This window comes from Tachypleus tridentatus, chromosome 9 (genome assembly GCF_004210375.1).
Source record: "Tachypleus tridentatus isolate NWPU-2018 chromosome 9, ASM421037v1, whole genome shotgun sequence".
Classification (NCBI taxonomy): domain Eukaryota; kingdom Metazoa; phylum Arthropoda; class Merostomata; order Xiphosura; family Limulidae; genus Tachypleus; species Tachypleus tridentatus.
The window spans coordinates 29,105,042-29,129,124 of record NC_134833.1 but is presented as its reverse complement, the minus strand read 5'-3'; the positions used below and the strand labels follow the sequence as shown (position 1 = coordinate 29,129,124).

The window sequence follows — 24,083 nt, the reverse complement described above, 5'->3', positions numbered from 1 at the left end:
TGGCGAAGCCACCAAAAGGTCATCCAGGGTTAGAATAGTAAGTTTGCAATGTAGCTCAAACTTAACCAGGTATCAAATTTTGTGTTCCTGTCCCCTCTTAGAGATTCCTGGGTGGGCACCTTTTTTGAACTTATTCTTGCACCCTGTTCACAAGCTAGTGAGGCACACGTGCTTGGATACCACGAGCCGGTCACTTAACGGGGTTTGTTTCCTAGTACGAACCCCATCCCTTTGGGGCAATTATATAAATAATAGGGAGTAATGAAGGAGCTTGATTGGTACACTGGTTTGGTTTCTTTTGAATTTCACGCAAAGCTACACGAGGGCTAACTGCGCTAGCCGTCCCTAATTTAGCAGTGTAAGACTAGGGGAAAGGCAGCTAGTCATCACCGCCCACTGCCAATTTTTAGGCTACTCTTTCACCAACGAATAGTGGGATTGACCGTAATGTTATAACGCCCCACGACTGAAAGGGCAAGCATGTTTGGTGTGACAGGGATTTGAACCCGCGACCCTCGGATTGGAGACTGTAGAGTATGAGAGGGCCTTTGAAACGCGAATTCCCATACGCCTTGGGGTACCTATAGAGCAATGGGAAATAATAGAGAACCTTGATCGGTACATTAGAAACTCTGTAAAGTCAGAGAGGAGGGAGGCTCTGAAACTTGCAGTGAAATGCGAGTATTTTATGCTAAAATATTTGTTATATCAACTGAAAATGAAATTAACTTTTGTGAAAAAATAATCTCAAAAGGAAAATCTTCCAATGTTACTTGTAGTGGATATAAAATGTATTACGTTAGGGCGTGGCCTAATGATTAACGTATACAAAAACCGATTAGAATTATAAGAGTGACAGTCATATTCCACTATTATGTAAGAAAAAACTAACTCAATGTAGATAGCCCTCGTGTAGCTTTGCGCGAAATAAAACAAACAACAACTAAACAATGGATTGACGACGAGTGTTGTTGACTGACTGCTTGCGTTCTTTTCTATCAGTTCAGAATTAAGAACGCAGATACCTTTTTATATAGCTTTGCAAAAAAAGAAAAAGAAACGTACAAAAAAAAAAGAAACTATGTAATTTATCAGTTGGTTCCTCTCCTCAGCTTAATTTATTCTCAGTCGGTGGTACCCTCAGAGGTGCATAAATCTAAGAGAAAAATTAAGCCAATGAATAAAGTAATTATAAAAGGAAACAGTTAAGTTCGTAACCCTGACAGTTCTTGTGATTGGTTGGCTCAAGGTCGCTTGTTTGTCAAGGTTTGAGAATTCCCACCCCTGTTGCTATTACAGCCAACTTGTTATATCTACAGTGTATTATAGCCAAGATGACTATTGCGTAGAAATTAAATTTAGTGATAGATACCGTATTTATGTACAAACGTACCTGTAGAGACATTATAATTAATACATGTTTTTGAAGATGCTAAAAATAATTTCAATGTCGAAATTCTGCAGTCTTTTTTTTTTTCTTCACACGAATTATTTGCTCTAAATTTAATACGTGATGACGAGAAATCCATTTGAACGACATATCTGTAACAGTATAGTGGTAGATGTAAGAGTGAATCGATTGCTTGAGATTCAATCTGTGTCATGAAAATGTTGGCTATAATTGGTAACACGGGATTGCCCATACCTAAGCCATTTATTTGTAGGTAGTTTTGGTCATTGAACATAATTTGAACATGAAAAAACTTACAAAATAGCATTTCTCAATCATAAGATCACAATTCAAAACAAAAATCCACAGTTAAAATCACCCATACTGGACTATACATTTCATGGGGCTCAGCACATGAAGCAAAACAAAAAATTAACATATTAAAAAATGAAATAAACACAGCCACAAAAATATGCTCACCTGATAAGATTAACCATGGAATCAACAAAATAAAACAACACTTCATCAACATCAACAAATTTCCTCCATGCTCAAGTAACAACGCAGTCAACAACAAATAATAAATTCCAAGAAATAACGAACAACAAAACCTCACACTGCAACATGCCATATATTCCCGAAAGCAGCGAAGAAATAACCAACATTTGGAAAAAAAAACTTATGACAAAATACAACATTCCAGTAAAAACCAAAGTTATTCAAAAACCTGGTACAAAACTAAAGTTCTTACTATGTAAAACCTACACTGACAAACACAACACCAACATTGTTTATAAAATACAATGCAACAACTGTCACGACTTCTATATTAGAGAAACAAGCAGAAAAATAAAAACCAGATTCAAAGAACGCAAAAAAAACAACAACACTTTCACACGTTTCTAAACACTGCAAAACTAATAAACACAATATAACCATAGAAAACACCCAGATATTAAGTAGGTAAACAAAAATAAACGCAAAATCAAAGAAGCGCTACGTATACAATAACTCAAACCAAAATCGAACCAAATAATATCCTAACATCTAACTATAACGCCCTCTACAATCTCGTACCCTTTTACATTCTCGTTCTTAAGACATGCACCTGCCAGCGGTCAGTTGCAAACTCTACTTGTTAACTTGAAGATGACCTAAGAAGGTCAAAACGTTGTTCTCTACTTTATTTTAATTAGTTTCAATACCTACTATACCAGCCATCTTCAGAATACATTTTTAAAATTAATACCTTCTAAAGTTAAGTAATTTGTTATAAAAGAGACTGTTAACTATTCAATATATATAAGAATCTATATTTTCAGAAATATCAGATTTGATTTTCAAGTGAAAATGGGTCACGTAATTAACACTTAAAATTATTGAAGAGGCCCATGTCACTTTGAAATATCCCCACCCCTACTCTCAACCACTTAAGAAATCAAATTGTTTGTAAATTACAGGGTACCTGTTCACGTGTGAACATTTAAACAAATATAACTTTAATATTACGACTAATTCAATTAATGAAATCCTGTATGTATCTTGGATGACAAAAATGCTTTGAACTTTTTTCTGGTTGTTGTTTTTTAAAGTGAATGTTGTAGCGAGCAAAATCATCAATTTTTCAAATTTGGAGATTAAAGGAGAAACGATACGCTTTTTTTTTTGTTTTTTAAACAAACGCCTCCAGTCAAGTAAAACGACTACGTAAATCACTTCAGATGCCTGTTGGATCTTTAGGTTTGATGTTCTGATCGCTAGGGGTGTTTAGAATAAGATGAATGTAACTGTTCCCGCCACATCATACAAAAACACGACTAAATTTTAGTTGTAAGAAACCAAGAGGATAAGACATTGCCACCAGAAACATCTTATCTGCCTCGTGAACACTATGTCATACTTTTATTTAAATGTAGTCCATCCACTATCAACTGTTTCTTTATTTGTACAGTTTGTAATAGTGCGTGTACGCTATAATTGATAAAATTTTGACACGTTTGTAACGAAATTTCTATGTTTTATTTGATAGAATTGTGACACGTTTGTGAAATAATTTCATTTAATTAATCAACTTGTGGTTTGTGAGTATCTCGCTTATTGAACGCCTTTTTCCAACTCGGTTAACACATTGCTCATTACCTTCTGTTTGTGATGGAATTTCTAGGTTATACTTAATAGAATTTTGATGCGTTTGTGACGGAATTGGGAGGCTTTATTAATATGATTTTAAGCGAGACACTGATCACAAGTTGATTTAAACGCGTTTTTCTAACTCAGTTAATTCACTGCTTGTTATCTTACACAAAACTCGCTACTCACCGTTATACGTGATGAAACTCTTGGTCATGTCTTTCAGAATAGCAACTTGTCAGAATTGAAGACACGTAAATATTTGGAATCCATTACATTAATCAATAAAAAAAGACAATCACGTAGTTTATATCATATAAGTGTAATATAGTGGTTTAATATTATATTGTAGAATATTCAACAAGTCTATGTATTTTAATAATAATCACATTACGAAGCTTTGAGATCGTGGTTGCTTTCTAGTTTTTTTTAAGAATTCAACTCTTGTCTGTATTCTACTATATAATGATGCACATTTCTACTTATTCGAATAATTAAGGCAAACGTGTTTTTTTATACGTTTTTTTAGAATTTGATCGAAGGTTTTCAACAGTTTATGAATACGAGGGCTGTTCAAAAAATATGCGGACTGTTTGAATTGCGCGGCTCTAGTTGGTTCCAGGGGAATCCGCTTGGTGTCGCTAGGTTCGCACAGATCACCTGATTACGACGCCATTTCCCGATTGCAGATATCTTCATTTGTGTATTAGCTACGCGGTTTTAAGTGAAGTGCGATTTTTTCGTTTGGCGGATTTCAGAATGAATGACCTGAAGGAGCAACGACTTGCTGTGAAATTTTGTGTTAAACTTGGAAAATCTGCGACTGAAACTTTTGCTATGCTTAACACGGCTTACAGTGATGTTGCTATGAAGCGTACGGCATGTTTCAAGTAACATGAACGTTTTAATGATGGTCGACAGTCCATTGAAGATGATGAGCGTCCTGGACGTCCTTCCACGTCAACTGACGACTCACACGTCGACAAAATCAACACCCTGGTGCGGGCAAATTGTCGTCTGACTGTCAGGGAGCTTGCTGAAGAGTGTGGGATATCAGTTAGTTCTTGTTACGAGATTTTGACCGAAATATTGAAGATGCACCGCGTTGCTGCAAAATTCAGCTCTCAGAAGTCGTGAGTTTTTGGCCAAACACTCGATCACTGTTCTTCCCCACCCCCCTACTCACCTGACCTTGCTCCTTACGATTTTTTCTTGTTCCCCAAACTCAAAAGACCCTTGAAAGGAAGAAGATTTGAGACGATTCCCGAGATTAAGGCAAATGCGACGAAGGAGCTGGAGGACATTATACAAAAGAAGCGTACCAGGACTGTTTCAACAAGTGGAAACACCGTTGGGATAAGTGTGCGCGTTGGGGAGGAGAGTACTTTGAAGGAGTCCCAGACCTGTAACTTCTAAATAAAGTACATTTTGTTTTATGACGTCAGTCCGCGTATTTTTTGAACAGCCCTCGTATAAAGTGTGTTTGAAACTCGTCGTTTTGATATACGTGTGAAATTGCTTTTACCAGAGCAGATTGTTTAAATAACATGGGATTTTGAACAAAATAATCGCTATTCTAAAATTCAGTATTCCTGTTGTATATTTCGATATGGACATCTGAAAACCAAGTTTATTTGTAAACATCAGGGGTTTCCAATTTTTATCAGCACAAGACTATCCTAGTCCACATCTTGACTGAGATCTCACCATATATATTTATTAATAATGAGTAGCTTAACAGTATTGTATGTTTGCTACGGCCCTCTGACAGTTTCCTGTGGCCCCTGGGTCTCCTCAACCTCTAGACTGGGAACTTCTGAACTGACTGAACGACCAGATGCAAGATACAGCATATAGCTGTAGTATGTTTTATTTACATTTGTACTGCATTGTTCGATCGACAATGTTACGTAGATGAAAATAATAAAAGTCACATAATGTAAACAATTTAGAAAAATGAATTAATAGTAATGACAGTGTTTACAATGCACAATAAATATACCGTCAGTATCACTGTTCATGTAAGAAGTCAAGTATGGGATATCGGAGTTCACTCAAGCGCACAAATTGTACATTCTCTCTCTATCTAAAAAAAAACCCAACAAAAACCCTAAGGGTCAGGATGTGCTCTACCAATAATATCAGTTTTTCATTGTACAATTATTTGTAATTACTGAAAATAACTGAAGAGAAGGTTGGAGCAAGGGAAACGTGGATTGAATATTACAGTGAATAAACTTTCCGGTGAGTCATCAAAATATAGTTCATTGTAGTTGAATTTTAATAAATGACTAATTCTTTTCTAATTCTAAGAACCTATAAATGAAAGTAAAGAATAATATATATATATATAACAATAGACTAACCACCCTGAACCTACTTATATTATTATTTTACACAAACTTTACTGGAAATGCGCTCAGATTGATTTGGATATCTTTTCCTAATATTTACTTATTACTTGATAGATGGCGTTGATTATCGGGCCACGACTAACTCGAGGAAATTCGATTTCAGGTAAGCCTAATAAAATATTATTAAACTGTGTGTGTGTGTGTGTGTGTGTGTGTGTTTTTCTTATAGCAAAGCCACATCCGGCTATCTGCTGAGCCCTCAAGGGGAATCGAATCTCTGATTTTAGCGTTGTAAATCCGTAGACTTACCGTTGTATTAGCGGGGGGGGGGCTATTAAACTTGTCGTAAAAACATTAAAGTTACTCCTATTAAGAATCCGAAAAAGATAATACTATTGTTGAGTTATTCAAATAAATAATCTGTGATTGAATATAATATATAATTATATATATTTAGTATATTGTTTGAGTAAAAGTGTCTATGGAACGAAACTAAAATCCATAAAATTAATATTCTTAATTCATGATTTTTTCTCACATAAACAATGTGATATTATCAATATTTGTTACCATAAACATGAAATGTTACTGTTTTCCTCTCATAGAAAACTGATAGCACTGTGTATCAGTGCTAACATGAATATTTTTATCATCGAAGAAATTGAATAATTTGCTAAAAGATAAAATATTTGTTTTTATTTAAGAGTATATCATTTATAATGATATGTATAGTTATGTCCAGTGTAATTTACTACTCAGTAACTTGTATTATGTAACAGTAACATGAATATTTTTAGGGTGCATACATGATTGTTAACCCTAGTGACCGTGAGGGATTTCCCGTTTTTACAAAAGGCTTTTTCTTACATAATTTTTTATTTGATTCCACAGTTGTACGTTTAAAGACATTAGTTTCTGAAATATATCTGAAGTAATATAACCTACTACAGAAAATGTTTTCTGAAGTTTACAATAAAGAGGTTTTTCTTTTGTTTCTTTGTATCATACTAAGACTTAATAAGACAGATATTACCAACAGTCGTTTTTAGAACTTTTTACTTTGATTTTACTCTATTTTCATGATGCCTCTTTCATCTCCTTTGATTTGGGATGGGTTTTTTTTGCTCCTTGCATTAAGTTTCATAGCTGAACAAGATTCTTACTTGTGCCTGACTCATTCGTTGTCTTAATAAAGATGGAGTGTTTGATTTAGCCTGCAACTTCAGTTGATTAGACCTAATTTGTATCAACCTTGGCCTGTTTTAGGAACTTTTGTTTTTCATTGCCATGTTTCTGCTGATTTACTGCATTTTTCTTTTATCATTTACATTTCGTTTCTTTTGTCCTAAAACATTTTTCTCTCCTCAGTCTTGTGCTAATTTCTTCTGTGCTGTTCACTGTATTTTTCTTGATCATCTAGGAAGAAAATTTGTTTCATTACAAAACTCTTTTGTCCATTCAAGTCCTGAGCTAGCAAGTGTTTTTTGTTTCTTGGACTTTTGTGCGGCATTCTTCTACCTTCATGCTTAATTTCCATGGACAGAAAAAAAAGTTCTCGCCATTTGCAATTCTCACCAGATCTTCAGTTGTTGCTTTGTCCAGTTCGTCTTAATTATATGTTGCTTAAAGTAATTTTACCAGATGCCCGCTCTCAGCGAGAATGGATTCTGTTTTCCCTGATGTCCATACCGACTTTGATACCGATTCTGTCTGATAGCTATGATCTCAGTGTGACCCCAGTTACCCTCGCCTGATGTTAGAACGTTTCCGCCCTTGAATTCCATTCATCACCACCTCGTCACATTCCAAGTTAGTGGACCAGTTTGTTCCTACTCTTAAGTTGTCCTCTTCCTTGATTGACCAACACTCCACAGGTAGCATTTCCCATCCCTGCATTTTTATTATTTCTTCTTTCCCATCTGAATCTTTTCACTTCTTTTGGACCGTTTGCTGCTGATTCAATCTGTCATTGCCTTCTCTTGTACTTCACGTTTCGTTAAATTTTATTCTCTTGTTAGTTTCAGGTCTATATTTTCAGTTATCATCTGCACATTTTACATGTTACGTGCAGGAGGTACATCATTCTTGACTTCCCTTGTTCACAAACTAAATATCTGTCAGTAGGGGGAAGGAAACCAAACTAAAACACCCATCCATCAGGAAGTTATCCAGTTAATTATTACCATGATTTTTAGGTATATAATACAAAGTACTAAGATAAAGTATTCATTTTATTAATAAAATGAACAGGCAGAAAGTTCCAAGTTGAACGCATATTTATGCATGGGACGTAATAAACGTACTACATATTTGTATGCTGCAGTATCTAATATGCATACATATATATATTTTTATCGATTGTACCTGATAATTTAGTTTCAGTAAAGTGTTTTACAAACCATGTTGAAACTCCACAAATTCGTAATATTTTAACAATGTACTCTGATTGGAACCTGAATATTTTGTGTATGTGGATAAAACAATGTATTTGGTACGTGATCTATGGAGAGAAGATACACCTTGAACAAAAAAGGGCAGGTTACGTCTAATTTGTCTTAGAACACTACCTTTAAATTTTAGTATGTTCTATTATTTGGATAACTCTTTCAGATTAATAAGAGCTAGTGCACAACCGGTCACATTATTTCAATAAAACAACCAATTTGTGATTTAAAAATCCAAAAAGCATAGATTTGATAGAGAACGTAGACAAATATGGTTTGACTTCTTGGTTATATATTCTTTGTTTGCTTCTTGAGTGATAGAACTGCCTAGTAGAAAATGCGCAAATGGCACTGAATTTATCACACATTTTATAAGTATGTCAAAAAGCCCTTGCTCCTAATTGTTAAAGTACATCTATTACATAGATGAGTTACATAGATTTTTAAGCCTTGTCTGGTTAACCATTTTCTGGTTTGGCTTGTTTTGAATTTCGCGCAAAGTTACACGAGAGCTATCTGCGCTTGCCGTCCCTAATTTAGCAGTGTAAGACTAGAGGGAAGGCATGTAGTCATCACCACCCACCGCCAACTCTTGGGCTACTCTTTTACCAACGAATAGTGGGATTGACTGTCACATTATAACGCCCCCACGGCTGAAAGGGTGAGCATATTTGGCGTGACGAGGATTTGAACTCGCGACAGTAAGATTACGAGTCAAGTGCCTTAACCACCTGGCCATGCCGGACATCCATTTTCTGGTTTGTGTTTGTTGTGCTGCTCTGAGATAGACTTTTATCCCTTTGCGTATGTTTAGAACTTTTGTTAATGATATTTTTTTACATGTTAAATATTATTCTCTTTAGTGTATATCTCAGCTTTAGTTTCGACATTCAGAAATAAGGTTATTGCAATAATCCATTAAAGTTGTACTCCTCTGTTATATGTTGTATTTCTTTTTCATTCTCTTTGCTGTTGTCTCACATCTTTTGCCAGTAGGAGGCTTCCAAATATGGTCATCTTCGCCCACGTGTGACCTTTTCTGTATTAGCACCAGCAGCTGGCACTCAGAAGTGTCCCCCACATTTTAAATAAGAATATGTGGAGGGCAAACCGGCTGTTACGGTTTGAAGCTAATAACCGAAACGCCCACACTCAACTAACAGTCTTTCTCTTTCAAGGTAGCTTTATTTCGTTCATATCTTTTACCAAGAAATTTTGCTGCAGTTTCTTTAGAACTGTTTTTCTTCCTTTTCTTTAAATTTGAGCCTTTAATGAAATATAAGATTGCAGACAAATGTCAAGAGATACGTCGTTAATAAAAAAAACAAGTGCTCTTATTTTAGCACCCCGATTGGTTTTGTGAGATTGAGCAAAGAGATTACCTTCGTCTAGCCGCTGTGAGTGTCAGATGATTTTGATTGGAATCTTTAGCTTGATCGTATGTAGAAACATCTTTTAGTTGACTTATACTATCGCCAGGGGTAAGACTGCCAGAAAATCATCCTGCTCGCATACAGCAGTAACCAATAAAATAAAATTAGTAAAAAATATGGGATTTGAAACTTTTTTGAAAACAGCCTATTTTCTGTTTGTAAGTCATTCTGTGAAATAATAGTAGTCGATATACCAATAGAACAAAACTCCGTGTGTGTTCTTGGGTTAAGCGAATATCGTAAGTTCATAATTTCACGAAAAGTTTTCATATTGGTAAAAATTATACAAAACTACACCTGTATAATCAGCATATATAAAACATCATTTTGGTCTTTCCCCACTATAAAGAGTTTGTAGTAATATTTATAACGCTGTCAAGGTATTAAAATGAAGAAGGCGAAAAATACTTTTTCTCGTCGTTTTTAAAAATGATTACTGTTGAAACCACATTTTTAATCTTTTAAACAATCATTCAGCAAAAAAATCTTCCGTCAGATATTTCTTGCTCAATTTTTGCTCATTTTTATCACTAACGAGGCTAGAAAACAGATTTCGATACCCATGGTGAGTAAAGCAAAGATAGCTCACCGTGTAGCTTTGTGTTTAACAATCACTTTTATTAGTATTCCATAGACATTGTCTGTATGTCGAAGCTGAGAACTGATAATTTGCGGTTTGTTGCTGTACTTTGGTGCTGTGGGTGCTCTACAAGAGTTACGATTAAATCACACTTTTGAGTCAGATTAAAATAACTCAAGAGTTAACGGTGAGTGCTGTTAATTAGCTGTCTTCTTTCTAGTCTATTCTATCAGTTCAAAGTTAGGGACAACTATATACAGACGGCTCTATGGGAGCTTTGCACAAAACTCTTAAAGTAACAAACGTTTCAGACAATATAACAATAATTTCCTTTATCTTAGTTATAGCATAAGAACTACAATAACTTCTTTATAGTACTGATACTGTCAAGGATATTTTAATAATCTAAGTAAAATCAGTTTAATTTTGTTAACATTTTAATTACCCTATCCCCATCGGATGAATCAACGATAAGCTTAATGTCCCCAAAATACGGGGTTCAATCCATTGTAAAGTTTTGCACTTAATAATAAACAAATCAGTAATTTTGTTTTAAAATTTCCCATTCTTATTTCATTTAATTTCGGTTTATGCAAGATCAGGCACCATATTGAGTCGAATTTATCTAAAACATGTATAATACTCTTAGTTGGTTATATATACAAACTAACATATAAGAAGTTTTTGAAACACACTTCATACTATGAAAGATGATTATATTACCAGTTCTGAAGTGGCTCTATTTTTAATTTAAATATATATTCGAAGGATGATTTACAGTCCAGCGTTTTGTGTTCAAGTCTCACACAATTACACATTGACTCTTGCTGTGCTTTCAAACAACAAGATTTTCAAATTCCACACGACATAATACTACTCGTTTCTAAATAAATCAAGACTAAAATGTCAAGCTCTGAAATTTCTTACACGCACTGATGTTGAAGTATTAGTACGGGCCTATTTTAACACTGACTCTGGTCATGCATACTTTATTACATACAATTTATAAAGCGAAAAGTTTTATGATTTCAAAAATGATTTATTTATTTATTTCAAAATTTATTTCAAAAATTATGATTTCATTTATGATTTTAAAATTATTGTACATTTACTCTCATCGTAATTAATCCACATGAAAACATACTCATTTTACCAAGCTTTCTACGTTACAGGAACGTATAGCTGCTATTTCTGTTTTGTTTTTTCCCTAGGTTTCCAGTACAGAAACAGTTACTATTTGCCTTTCATTATGGTTCCAGCGCTCTAATGTTTTCTTCTGTAAACTATGAAACACCCAAACCTGAATATTGTTTTTGAAGTTACGCAGCTAAGTACAGGTTAATTGAATTTTTAATTAAGTCTTGTGCTGATGCCTAAAAAGAAATGAAAAAGTACAGCTTAACATTTGTTTCCTGGTGGGACAACTGTAAGTCTACGGACTTGCAACCCTACGATCCGTGGTTCGATCCATTGCGATTGAAATAGCAGGTAGCCTAGCACGGCTTTGCTATAAAACAAAAAAATAAAACCTAATACCTATAAATTAATGTTACAGAAGTTAGTTGTGTGCATAACTAAACAAAGTAATAATGAAAAAATTGTTATATCTGTTTTAAGTAAGAGCTCTGGTGTGAACGTAAACGATATAGTTGAGAATTGTAGTAATATCGACTCGCTGTATTTTGTGTTGTACGGGTATCTACGATTTTAAGTACACGACTTAAACAGAAATTACAATCCATATTTCTGGATAACATATAAAGTTATAATCACTTAAAATGATATATTTTAACATGTAGAAGTAAAGAAGAAAAGTGAGATTTAATACAAAAAAGTTCGTGACTAAATATTGAAAAAGACACAAAATGTATAAATAATTTTAAATTCACGTTAGTCGAAACGACGTGTAGTTCATTTTCAGAATAGCTGTCATTTGGTTGTAAATAAGTAACAGTATCATTAATAAGACAAAAATTCACGATGTTGCCAAAAAAAAAACTTGCTTTTACGAAGGCGACCTTTTCAAAATTTATATACACTCGAATGTTTAAATTACATTTATGTGAGTAATAAAACAAAGGATGAATTGCCTTTCTGTGAAGTAATAAGTATGTATAAAGCCAAGCTTGACCAATTATAGAGTTTTGGGTTCACTAAGCCTTATCACTTTTCCCCTGTAGGTGGCGATATGTGTGAACCAATCCCACTATTCGATTATGTAAAGTCATTGCACAGATGGCGTATGTTTTTGACTGGTTGTCCTCCTAATTAGCATTTCTCAGTTAGAGTTGGCTGTGCTTAAATCATAGGGGTCTCTGACCTGGCAATTTAGCCGATTTGTCGGGTACGGTGCTGTTAAGGTTAAAAGCCAAATAAATAGTTTCGCATATTAAAGAAAATTCTCAACTTTGTCTGTCGCATTTTGTGTCCATTTAGTTTATTTATCAAAGTTCAAACGAATTTCACACAGCTAAATCTCATCAGCTTTATTAGGTATTGGTGTGTTCCTTTACCATGCAAATAATACCAGCTGTCAAGAATACCACATGCAAAACACTCATATTTGTAATAATACTTCCAAAAACACCACGCGTTTTTAATTACACACACACACACACACACATATATATATATATATATATATATATATATATATATAATCATTTCATAGCGCCTACCACTGACACAGCGGGATGTCTGCGGCCTGACAACGATAGAAACTAGGTTTCGGTATTCGTCTTGAGTATAGCACAGATAGCCCTTTGTGTAGCTTTGTGTTTAACATCAAATAAATATAAACCTTTCATGGCTTTTTACCGATAGCCGCTACAAGTATGTTGTGAAAAACGAACCTCATGGCACAGCGGACTTGCATCGCTGTAAACCACGTTTCGATACCTGTGGTGAGCAAAGCACAGATTATGTAGCTCTATGATTAATTACAAACAACATTTTAAAAAGATGATATCATAAGTTAACACAAATATTATTTGTTCTCTAACATCTCAAGTGAGTTCTGATTTTAATATCCAACCAAATTGTATTTATTTATCAAGTGCACCACTGTTTTGTGAAGACATTTTTATTACGTATTTTATAAAATTCAACAAAAAGACTGTATTAACCAACAGATTTGTTATGTGTTTTAGCTACCAAGAATGATTGTATTATTTTAAACTTGAGTCCACTCATTATTAGTTCAACTTGTAGAACGACTTACGATAGTAATAAAACCTGATGCATTGTGGGTATTCAAATATCCTTCTTCATGCACCAAATGTTTTATGAAGTCCGAGAACTGGAATGCGTCAAATTTTGGGTAAAAGATGGGTTTTTTATGAAAAGTCACTAAAAGTTGGAACTTCTCCATTTATAACTAAATGTAAAATAAAATTTATTGAATTTGTTTTGAATTTCGCGCAAAGTTACTCGAGGGCTATCTGCGCTAGCCGTCCCTAATTTAGCAGTGTAAGACCAGAGGGAAGGCAGCTAGTCATCACCACCCACCGCCAACTCTTGGGCTACTCTTTTACCAACGAATAATGGGATTGACCGTCACATTATAACGCCCCCACGGCTAAAAGGGCGAGCATGTTTGGTATGACAGGGATTCGAACCCGCGACCCTCGGATTACGAGTCGAACACCTTAACACACTTGGTCATGCCGGGCCCTATTGTATTTGTATGAGGGTATTTTATAACATTTTAAAATTAAATGAAATTCAATAAGCTAAACATCTTTCATTTCGGCTGAAAATATCTTCTTTTTTTAATAATAATGAAAAACTGAAATTGTTCATTTGATCTACGCAACTGTTCTCCTTAATTTGGGAAAACCATAACAGGAAAAGAGTTACAGACTGTCAGTTTATAAATGTATCTTATGACGTACAAGAATCAGTAGAAGTGAGATTTACAATTTGGGAGAGGAGCATCTTCTATATCAATACACTCAGGCTAGATCTAATTTCAACAGTTAACATTTCAGCATTCTCCACAAGTTGTAGAACACAGAAGACAATGCTTCTTGCAGCTACATCTCGGAATCGATCAGTCTGTTTCATACTTACACCTAATGACCTTAAACCATCAGCCGTCCCCAGTCAAAATATTATTTTGACATGTTTCTTCCCAGCATATGGCTTAAAGATAAACCCATAGACAATAGTATGTAGCAGCTGCAATTGTTAGTGCAAGTACTTTTCCTTCTACATGTGGGTTCGGATCCTCGTCACACCAAATATGCTCGCCCTTTCAGCCATAGGGGCGTTATAATGTGATAGTCAATCCCACTATTCGTTGTAAAAGAGTAGCCCAAGAGTTGGTGGTGAGTGTTGATGACTAGTTGCCTTCCCTCTAGTCTTGCAATGCTAAATTAGGGATGACCAGCGCAGGTAGCCCTCGTGTAGCTTTGCGCGAAATTCAAAACAAACGAAACCAAACCAAGCTTCTACGTGCAATTTACTGAATACAACTTTATTTAAAAATATATTGTAGCGAATCGAATTCAAACAATAATTTTCTTTTTCTTTGTACAGACATTCCAGAGTCATTCTTACCAACATTACTCATTTCATTTGTTGTTACATTCTTGGAATAAAAAATCATTTACTTGCTTTTCAAAAAGAAAAAAAGACGTTATATTTGAAAAGTTACATCTTTTCCGATATCATAAATACTTGATTTTGTATCGTAACCTAGTACTGGATTTATAAATAAGATGTTACTACATATATGTGGTCAGACCTAGCAGAACTGCTGTTCCTGTTTCTTGGTTTAATTTTGATATTTTGCTTAGTTTCAGATCTGAAGTAAATTTGCTTGGCAATAGAATATGTGTGGTACCACAGCAGAACAAGGATATCACTGTATTCACCAATAAGGTTAAGGTTATTTGGAATTAAGCACAAAGCTACACAATTGTCTATCTGTGCTTTGCCCACCACGGATATCGAAACCCGGTTTTTAGCAGCGTGAATCCTCAAACTAACCGCTGCTCCAGTGGAGTGCCACCAATAAGAACTGTGTTAACAATGGTAAAGGACGTAATAGCTGTTTGGATAATTTGTAAACCTTTACCATGAAGTACTTCATAACCATTATCTTGTGATTATAAAAACAGTTTCACAGCTCATCGTGTTAAATCCCACAAACAGTATGACACAGGAAAGCGACTGCACAGGATGTTAATGGTTTCGTGATGATCCAAAAGTCTCGGTTATCACATATTGAAGCGCTACTGTGGTTTCTCTCGCATATCACCTATGGGTATAAATAAGACTGCCGATCGAGGTACAGTTCAAACAACCAAAATGAAACTCAAAACAGCAAAAACGGGTGAACTAATGAAATGTTATTTAAAAGCAAAGAATCTAATACCAAAACAGCTCTCGGGGAATGTCGTATAATGTATAACAGAAGGTTTATTTCAGTGTACAATTTAATAAAATAAAAAATGAGGAGACTTGTGATAAGTCACGTACAGTAAGACCGCCAATATATATTGAAAGCTCGATGAGATCAGCCATCCAGTAAAGTTGAAGCCATAACACAAATGTAGCATTGCATGTTATGTTCTTTAGTGTCTGGATATGCAAATTTCAACTTTTCATTAAACTTTTCGGTCAACTTTGCTAATTCTTCGAATGTGTTGATTTTAGCAAGACTGAAAGTACCTGACCAATGGCCTTCCAGTATCTTATGGACAGATGAAGCACACTTCACCTTTTATGGAATATTCAGCATGTTCAAGTTCATTACCTGGTTGGAAGCTAATCCACGTGTAACATATTTTTACACATCTCTCTGATACTAAGCTATTAATATGGTGTGATTTCACATCTGAATTTGTTATTGGACTATACTTTTGTAAATAACACTAGCACATGAACTGCAGGTGTGTAGAATCAAAGCTGTATAGTACCATGCAATATTCACAATCATTGTGGTTTCCATACTGTAGCATCCAAGTTTGATAAACGGTATGGTTTTCATGTGTAGAACCATAGTTATTGGTAACCTGGTGAAACACGTCTTGCAAACTGTGTAGAACCGCAGATATTGGTAACCCGGTGAAACACGTCTTGCAAACTGTGTAGAACCGCAGATATTGGTAACCCGGTGAAACACGTCTTGCAAACTGTGTAGAACCGCAGATATTGGTAACCCGGTGAAACAAGTCTTACAAAATGAGTAGAACCGCGGAATTGGTAACCCGGTGAAACACGTCTTACAAACTGTGTAGAACCGCAGATATTGGTAACCCGGTGAAATAAGTCTTACAAAATGTGTAGAACCGCAGATATTGGCAACCCGGTGAAACAAGTCTTATAAAATGAGTAGAATCGCAGATATTGCTAACCCGGTGCACGCCAAAAAAAAAAAAATTTAGACCGAATCATTTCACGCCACTTTCTTTGTGAATAGCCACCTTATTTACTGGACCGAAATTCAGCTGATTTCTGGAAGTGAGAATACCTGAAGTCACGTGGTTACTTCGGAAGCACTCGCAAAATTCCAGATCTCAAGGATGTGTTTCTGAAAGTGGCTATCATACAAAATGAGATATGCATCATTGTTGTAATGTCCGTATCATAAGGCCGTTTTGAGAAGATTTCACGCAAAGCTACTCGAAAGCTATCTGCGCTAGCTGTCCCTAATTTAGTGATACGCTAGAGGAAAGACAACTAGTCAACGCCAACTATCGTCAATTTTGGGCTACTCTTTACCAATTCGACTGATAGAGCGAGCACGTTCTGTGTCAAAATTCGAACTCACGACCAGCAGATTGAAAACCTTAAGCCAAGCCAGACAGATTGTGATTGATCAAACATTTGGTCATAGTAGTACTCCTTATAAAACTAATCGTATATTCTTTTCGGTAAACAGGATCTGTTGCATGCAACAAGAAGTCCAGCAGGAGCATTACTTGACCATTTATCATTTCTAAATAAAGAACAAGGTGGAAAGTTTAATTCATTCCTGTCAGAACCATAGATTTTAATGATGTCTTTAACAGGATATTCAAGACCTTTTTGACAGGAGTAAGTTCAAATTCCTTGTTCTTTCATATCCATCAGAATGTCCACATTAAAGAAATTGATCTGAAATTAATCCACTCATCTTTTAGTACATTTTCAGCACCATTAGGCCTTTTGTATGCAACAGCTATATTTTGGGGTATATTACACAATAAACACTTAGCAACATTCTCCGAGGACAATTTGGTGTTTTGATGGATTTGTTAGCATATTGCTGTTCACACGACTTATTCATTCTACTCTTGTCCTTCTCTTTAAGAGGTACAGTTTGTTCTCCATTTGACAAAAACACACACACACACATAAATGTTGCATATAGTATGATCAAATTGTATCGATTTATTTGGAAAATCTAAATAAGCGTTGCCAGTAATGATAATTACATTTGTAAGCTTTACAACTAAACTCTTCAAAAAGAGAAACGCAAAAGGCAAAATTTGAGACAAATTGTTAACAAGTTTATTCCGGGTAGTTCTGTATGACGTGTGAAACTTTGCACATTCACTGCTGAACATCTAAAGTCTGCAAAGGCGAAGTCCACGCTCACTAGTTGAAGTTTAACGTCACTCAACGTCAATAATGAGTATGTCCCCCGTGAGCATCAACAACTGCTTGGCATCTCCTGCCCATGGAAGCGATGAGATGACGAATCACATCCTGTGGAATGGCTGTCCACTCAGCCTGCAAAGCTGCTGCAAGCTGAGGTAGAGTCTGCGGTTCAGGTTGTCGCCGTCGCAGACGTCGGTCCAACTCGTCCCAAAGATGTTCGATGGGGTTTAAATCTGGTGATCTGGAGGGCCAGGGAAGAACGTTGATGTTGTGGTGTCTCAAGAAGACAGTGGTGAGTCGGGCTGTGTGAGAACGGGCGTTGTCATGTTGAAAAACGTCGTTGACGTTCACCATGATGGGTTGCACATGGGGCCTAAGAATCTCGTAGACGGTTACGTACGGTCTGATCGGAAATCCTACGCAGCCTTAGTATGGTTGAGGCAATAGACGTCGCGTGGTGGTCCTATCCCGAAGGTGACGTAACCGGATGTAGCGATCTTGTGCGGGCGTGGTCACACAAGGTCTGCCAGATCGTGGACGGTCACGAGTTGATCCATGTTGTTGGTGACGATTCCATAGCCTTGTGATGGTACTTGGGTGGACATTCACAGCTCTGGCAACATCTGATCGAGATTCGCCTGCTTTCAAGCGACCAATGGCGTTGTTGCGTTGTGCTTCTGTCAGTCTTGGTATAACTGTATTGCGTGTCGGTGGCTTAACATTGAGCTATGGAAACCGAGAACCCGTCACTTTTACAGGGATTTTGCACATGTTGCACTTGCAGATCTCTCAAACAAATTTATTGGACACGAATGCGTTTTGGCGAAAAATCAGATGTTTTCCTCCGTTTTCAAATTGCACAACTTTTATTGTCATTTTGGTCTGACAATCAGTGCTTTAACACGTGTAACATCACATACTCTGAGCTTGTAACGTTATTACATATATTTCTCTTTAAAATAAAAAAAATATCCCTTTTGCGTTTCTTGTTTTGAAGAGTATATTTGACAAGACAGACATCAGAATCGCAGATATAGTGAATCCGACTTGTAACCTTGTGCACGCTGCACTATTCTAAAATATTAGATCTTGGACTTCACTAAACCAAGAAAAATATTTTTAAAACCCCAAATAGGTTGTAGATACACTAAAAACAACGTTTTAACCTCTAAGAAAATTAGTTTGCAATATTTAAATGTTTTAAAAGCAAGATAAACTGTCATTGGTTACAAATGCAGTGTCTTCATTTTGTTATTTACTATTAACTGTTCTCGCTTTTCGGTAATGTTAATGGCCATTCATTAACGCGTTAAAACTGTTTATGCATAACAGATATGGTAAGCAAACAAAAAATTATATTTCTGTCGTATAGTACCACAAAATGAAAATAGACAGTAAATAAATATCCACTTTTTTGTTCAGTTTTGATGCAAAACAAAACAACTCTTCAGCCAAAAATAGACGTTTCACTTCTTGGATTTTTTATAAATTCTTAATATTATACAACACATCATTAAAAATAATATACAATTTACAATTCATAAAAGTTACAATGAATTTCCAGTTTCAAGTCAAAAACACTAACTTTTCCCACCAAAATGCGCATGTTCAGTTCAACTACAGACTTCCTAGTACTGTTGATATGTTATAAGGAAAATGCATTTAATAATAGGGTATGATACACGAAGTTTCATTTCTATTGAAAGTTGTTCTAGGCTCAACTTACTTCTGTATACTGACTGGACTAGTTGTCATGTAACTATTTCGAACTCACACGAGAAGTCTTGTTCTTAAAGCAAAGTTTTTCTCAGTATACCCATTACTATAACTGGTATGACGGAAACTAAAATTGCGTTTCAGATATTTCAAAACAATAAATTTTACGTGCGGAAATTAAGCCTAATCGTATGTGTTTTCCTTAATTTTGTTTACAGCTTATTCCTTCTGGAGTTTACTTTTGAACTATTAGAATAATTATTTATTATAAAAATTGGACTGTCTGCGACTCAGATTTAGAAAAATGTTTCGTTACAGTATATCTAGAGACTAAATTATGTGAATGTGTGGTTTGTGCAAACTTGCACGTCAGCTGTTTTCCCTAATTTTCTGGCCGTATCTAATTTTGAAGTGTGTGTGTGTTTTCTTATTGCAAAACCACATCAAACTATCCACTGAGCCCATCGAACCCCTAATTTTAGCGTTGTAAATTCGTAGTCATATCGCTGTACTAGCGGGGGGCAATTTCGAAGTAATAGACGGAAAAGGCGGATATTCAACTGTGGTCAAACCATCACTATTATAATGTACTAACAGCTCAAAGGTGCAGTTTATTTTTTTTTTTCGGCAAGGGAAGTGAACCAGGGACTCTCGGATCTAGTATGACACGCTAATAACTTGGCCACACCAGGATTTAAGAAAAAAAATCTTGCCTTCATTTTGTTACAGATATTGGTAAAACAAACATAATTAACAGATTTATATATATATGCACTGTGGTTATTTTATAAGATCGTGAAAACTTTTCCTATATCTTTAGGACAAAATAAAAATTAATCACATCATGGGATTAAAATGTCAATCTAATTCACGAACTAGCGCAATGTTTAGCCTAGAGGATCTCACTATTAATAATAACTTCCGGAGGAAAGTAAAGAAGATTGTGTGAGAACATTACATTATACCTGCAGTATCCAATGCCGACGAGGCCTTTGGCACAATATCGAGGCTCTTTAGGTTAGATGAGATAATACAGACATAGTTGTGGTTGACACATTATTGAGTTTCCCGCTGGGACAGTGGTAAGTCTACGGATTTACAACACTAAAATCAGAGGTCTGATTCTCCTCAGCGGACACAACAGATAGTCCGATGTGGCTTTGCTACAATAAAACACACACGCTATTTATGTTAGCATCTTGCTTAATAATAACAACAGTGGTGAAGATTAATTTTTCATCAGTTTTATTTATGTCAGAATTAAGGAAAAGACCTTTGTGGTTTGTATTGACACTTGATAACAACGTCGAGAAGCTTTCGGTACTCTTGTCTTGTAGTCAACTCCTTGAGAAACGTCAACGAACCAAACCACTAGCGACTTCTAATAGGACTAATTTTGTATAGTTGCAGTAACAAACTGTAACCTGAAATGTCAAAACCCGACTTCTTTGGCGCTACAATAGTGAAAGTTACTGTAGTTGTTTTTGTTGCTTTTTTTTTTTTTTTTAATGGGATCGAGAACCGGTGAGGGCAGAAGGAACCTTGGCAAGAAGAAACAAACCACCATCAAGCTACCCACGAGAAATCTCAGGCCTACGAACAGAATTGCCACTAGAAAGGGCAATGAACCCAAAGAAGCGTGCTTTGAATTACTGTTACTCAATAAAGTGGAAGTGTTTGCTCACTTTAAACAGTTAATTCATTCTTGAGTGAATTACAAACAACATTATAGTTAACAAATAATACTAAATTTATTATTTTTACCTAGTTATTACTAAAATGATAGTGATGGCTTTTCTTTATTGTTAATTGCAAAGCTATACAATGGTTTATCTGTGCTCTGCCTACTGCAGGTATCAAAACCCTATTTTTAACAATCAGCCCCCAGTCTGAGAAGTGAGAAGCGAGAGGGTGTTGACCACAAAACTACATGATGGGCTATCTGCGCTGTGCAGCTATCGAATCACTAATTATTATTATTTATAAGCTATCAAACCCCCACCTCTTAATCACCCGGAAGTCAACGAGAAGTCATTCCAGAAGATAAGCCGAAATTTTAAGCGGTACACAGACCAAACTATTTTGGACCCGGCATGGCCAAGCGTGTTAAGGCGTGCGACTCGTAATCTGATGGTCGCGGCTTCGCATCCCCGTCGCGCCAAACATGCTCGTCCTTTCAGTCGTGGGGGCGTTATAATGTGACGGTCAATCCCACTATTCGTTGGTAAAAGAGTAGCCCAAGAGTTGGCGGTGGGTGATGATGACTAGCTGCCTTCCCTCTACTCTTACATTGCTTAATTAGGGACGGCTAGCACAGATAGCCCTCGAGTAGCTTTGTGCGAAATTCAAAAACAAACCAAACTATTTATGCTGACGTAACAGTCATGGGAAAATAGATCGAGTAAGTTATAGAACGTTTCTGGATAATTATGATTTCAAGCGTATATTTCATAATATTTCTACAATAATTTCAAAGTAAGATTACTGACCAAATAATAATTTCAGGATACTCTGGATAATTAGCTGAACACCCTTTAGCATTGCAAGTTTTCGTACATCATTACATTGATGCATTCAGAATCCGTTTAGTTTCCAATATATCTCAGCTAAAGTTTGCTAAGTAACAGTACTTTATCACTATGCATTATTCTTTTAATTGGTTTAACATTTAATCTCATGTTTTCTGAATATTGTACTTTAATGTATTAACATATTAGGTACGTTAATTAAAAATTGGTTGCATCACCCTTATTTCTGATATAGCAAGGAGTGAAATAATAGCATAAGCATTGAAGTGATTTAATCAAACTATCAGAAGACCTTTACTTTAAATAAAAGTTGGCTGCAGTATACGTTTAATCGAAGCAATGAAGGCTTGAGTGAGCGGACATTTTGTTTGTTTTTAAGCAATACGAGTAAAGCTACATAAAGAGCCGTTTGCGCCATACCCTCAGCACTAAAGGGAGGGTGTGTTATAATCCTTGAAGCTTATCGCTGAGCCATCACGTGGCAGTAACAGACATATTGTAACGAGATTAAAAATAGATTTAACTCTAAGGTACTTTAGTTTTAAAACCTTACTGTATGGCCCGGCCTGGCAAGGTGGTTAGGGTGCTCGACTGGTAAATGAGAGGGGTGGGTTTCAATCTCCGTCGCGCCAAACATGTTGGCCCGCTCACCCGTGTGCCTTATAATGTAACGGTCAATCCCAGTATTCCTTAGTAAAAGAGTAGTCTAAGAATTGTAGTTGGGTGGTGATGACTATCTGCTTTCCCTTTTTGTCTTATATTCCTACTGCTAAATTAGAGATGGCTATCGCAAATATCCCTCGTGTAGCTTTGTGCGAAATTCAAAACATAATAATTTATCAAAATAACTGATAAGGATATCAATGTAAATATTTTTGATAAAAGAAAATATTTTGCCCTTCCAATTTATAGTTTACCCTCTTTTAATAATAATGTACCATACCCTTCTGTTATAAACATTATAACTTCACAATTGTTCAGATATTGTAAAATTTGTAATAAATTACAATATTTAATCAGTAATGTCTAAATACTTGTATAAAAATTAATAGTTAATGAAATTAATAAAGAAACTTTAAATAAAATTATTAAATTATTCTGTAACAAATATAAGAATGTATCAAATAAATATAAGAAACTGAAATTTCTAATGACTATATTTAGTTATGAACAAGATAATTTAACAACTTAGCATTACCTTATGCAGACGTACACCTTGCCACATACAAAAGCTTGTTTAGAGCATGATAGTCACAGTAGATTTAATAAATGGGTGGCGGTTGGGTGCTATACTAGTTTATTTAAATTTATCCTAGTGTCTTTTTAAAAAGTGCACCGTATTTTGTTTAATTTTAATGTGTTTTGTTTTGGATTAAAGATTATGGTTATAATATAATTAATCAGATGTTAGAATTTGCTGTTTCTGACACAGTCCTTCCTCGTGATTTTTTTTACTTATTTAACTTCATTTAAATGTATTTATTTAACTTCACTATATATAGTTCTATTCCTATTGTCAAAAGTTCACTTAGGCCTATTCAATTACTTTAGGATTTCTGTTGACAAGTATATATTTTCTGTTATTATCGCCAAACTATCCAGATAAAGTTAGCTTACTTTTTCGTCGAGTTACTACGGTTGTATCCTGTACTTTTAAATTCGTCTGATCCCTTTTCTTCATTTGTATTTCTGGGAATGTTCTATTTATTTGTTAAAGTCCACTGAGGCTAATTAAATTACCCTAGAACTGTTGTTGACAAAATTAACTATTCTTCTCATCTTTTTCTTTCTACTGTTAGTTTTCCTTTAACGTATTACTCGTTAGGCTTATATTAACGTTTAGGCCTTTCCTTGCTACTTTGGCCGATCTGTTTTCGTAACTCTACTTTATCGTCTGCTCTTGTCTGTCTGCTGCTTT

The 24,083-nt window shown here is 35.4% G+C and overlaps 1 protein-coding gene across 2 annotated transcripts in view; it reads left to right on the top strand.

Annotated features, from left to right (window-relative positions):
- Positions 1 to 24,083, top strand: part of LOC143224947 (cuticlin-1-like) — a 48,527-nt gene that overhangs the window by 9,088 nt on the left and 15,356 nt on the right. The window contains exon 3 of one of the 2 annotated variants that reach the window (XM_076453464.1): positions 5,989 to 6,037. The exons of the other annotated variant lie outside the window; for it this stretch is intronic. Within the exon in view, the coding sequence (XP_076309579.1) occupies positions 5,989 to 6,037 (49 nt within the window). The remainder of the gene's footprint in view (positions 1 to 5,988; positions 6,038 to 24,083) is intronic. 2 annotated transcript variants of the gene reach the window in all.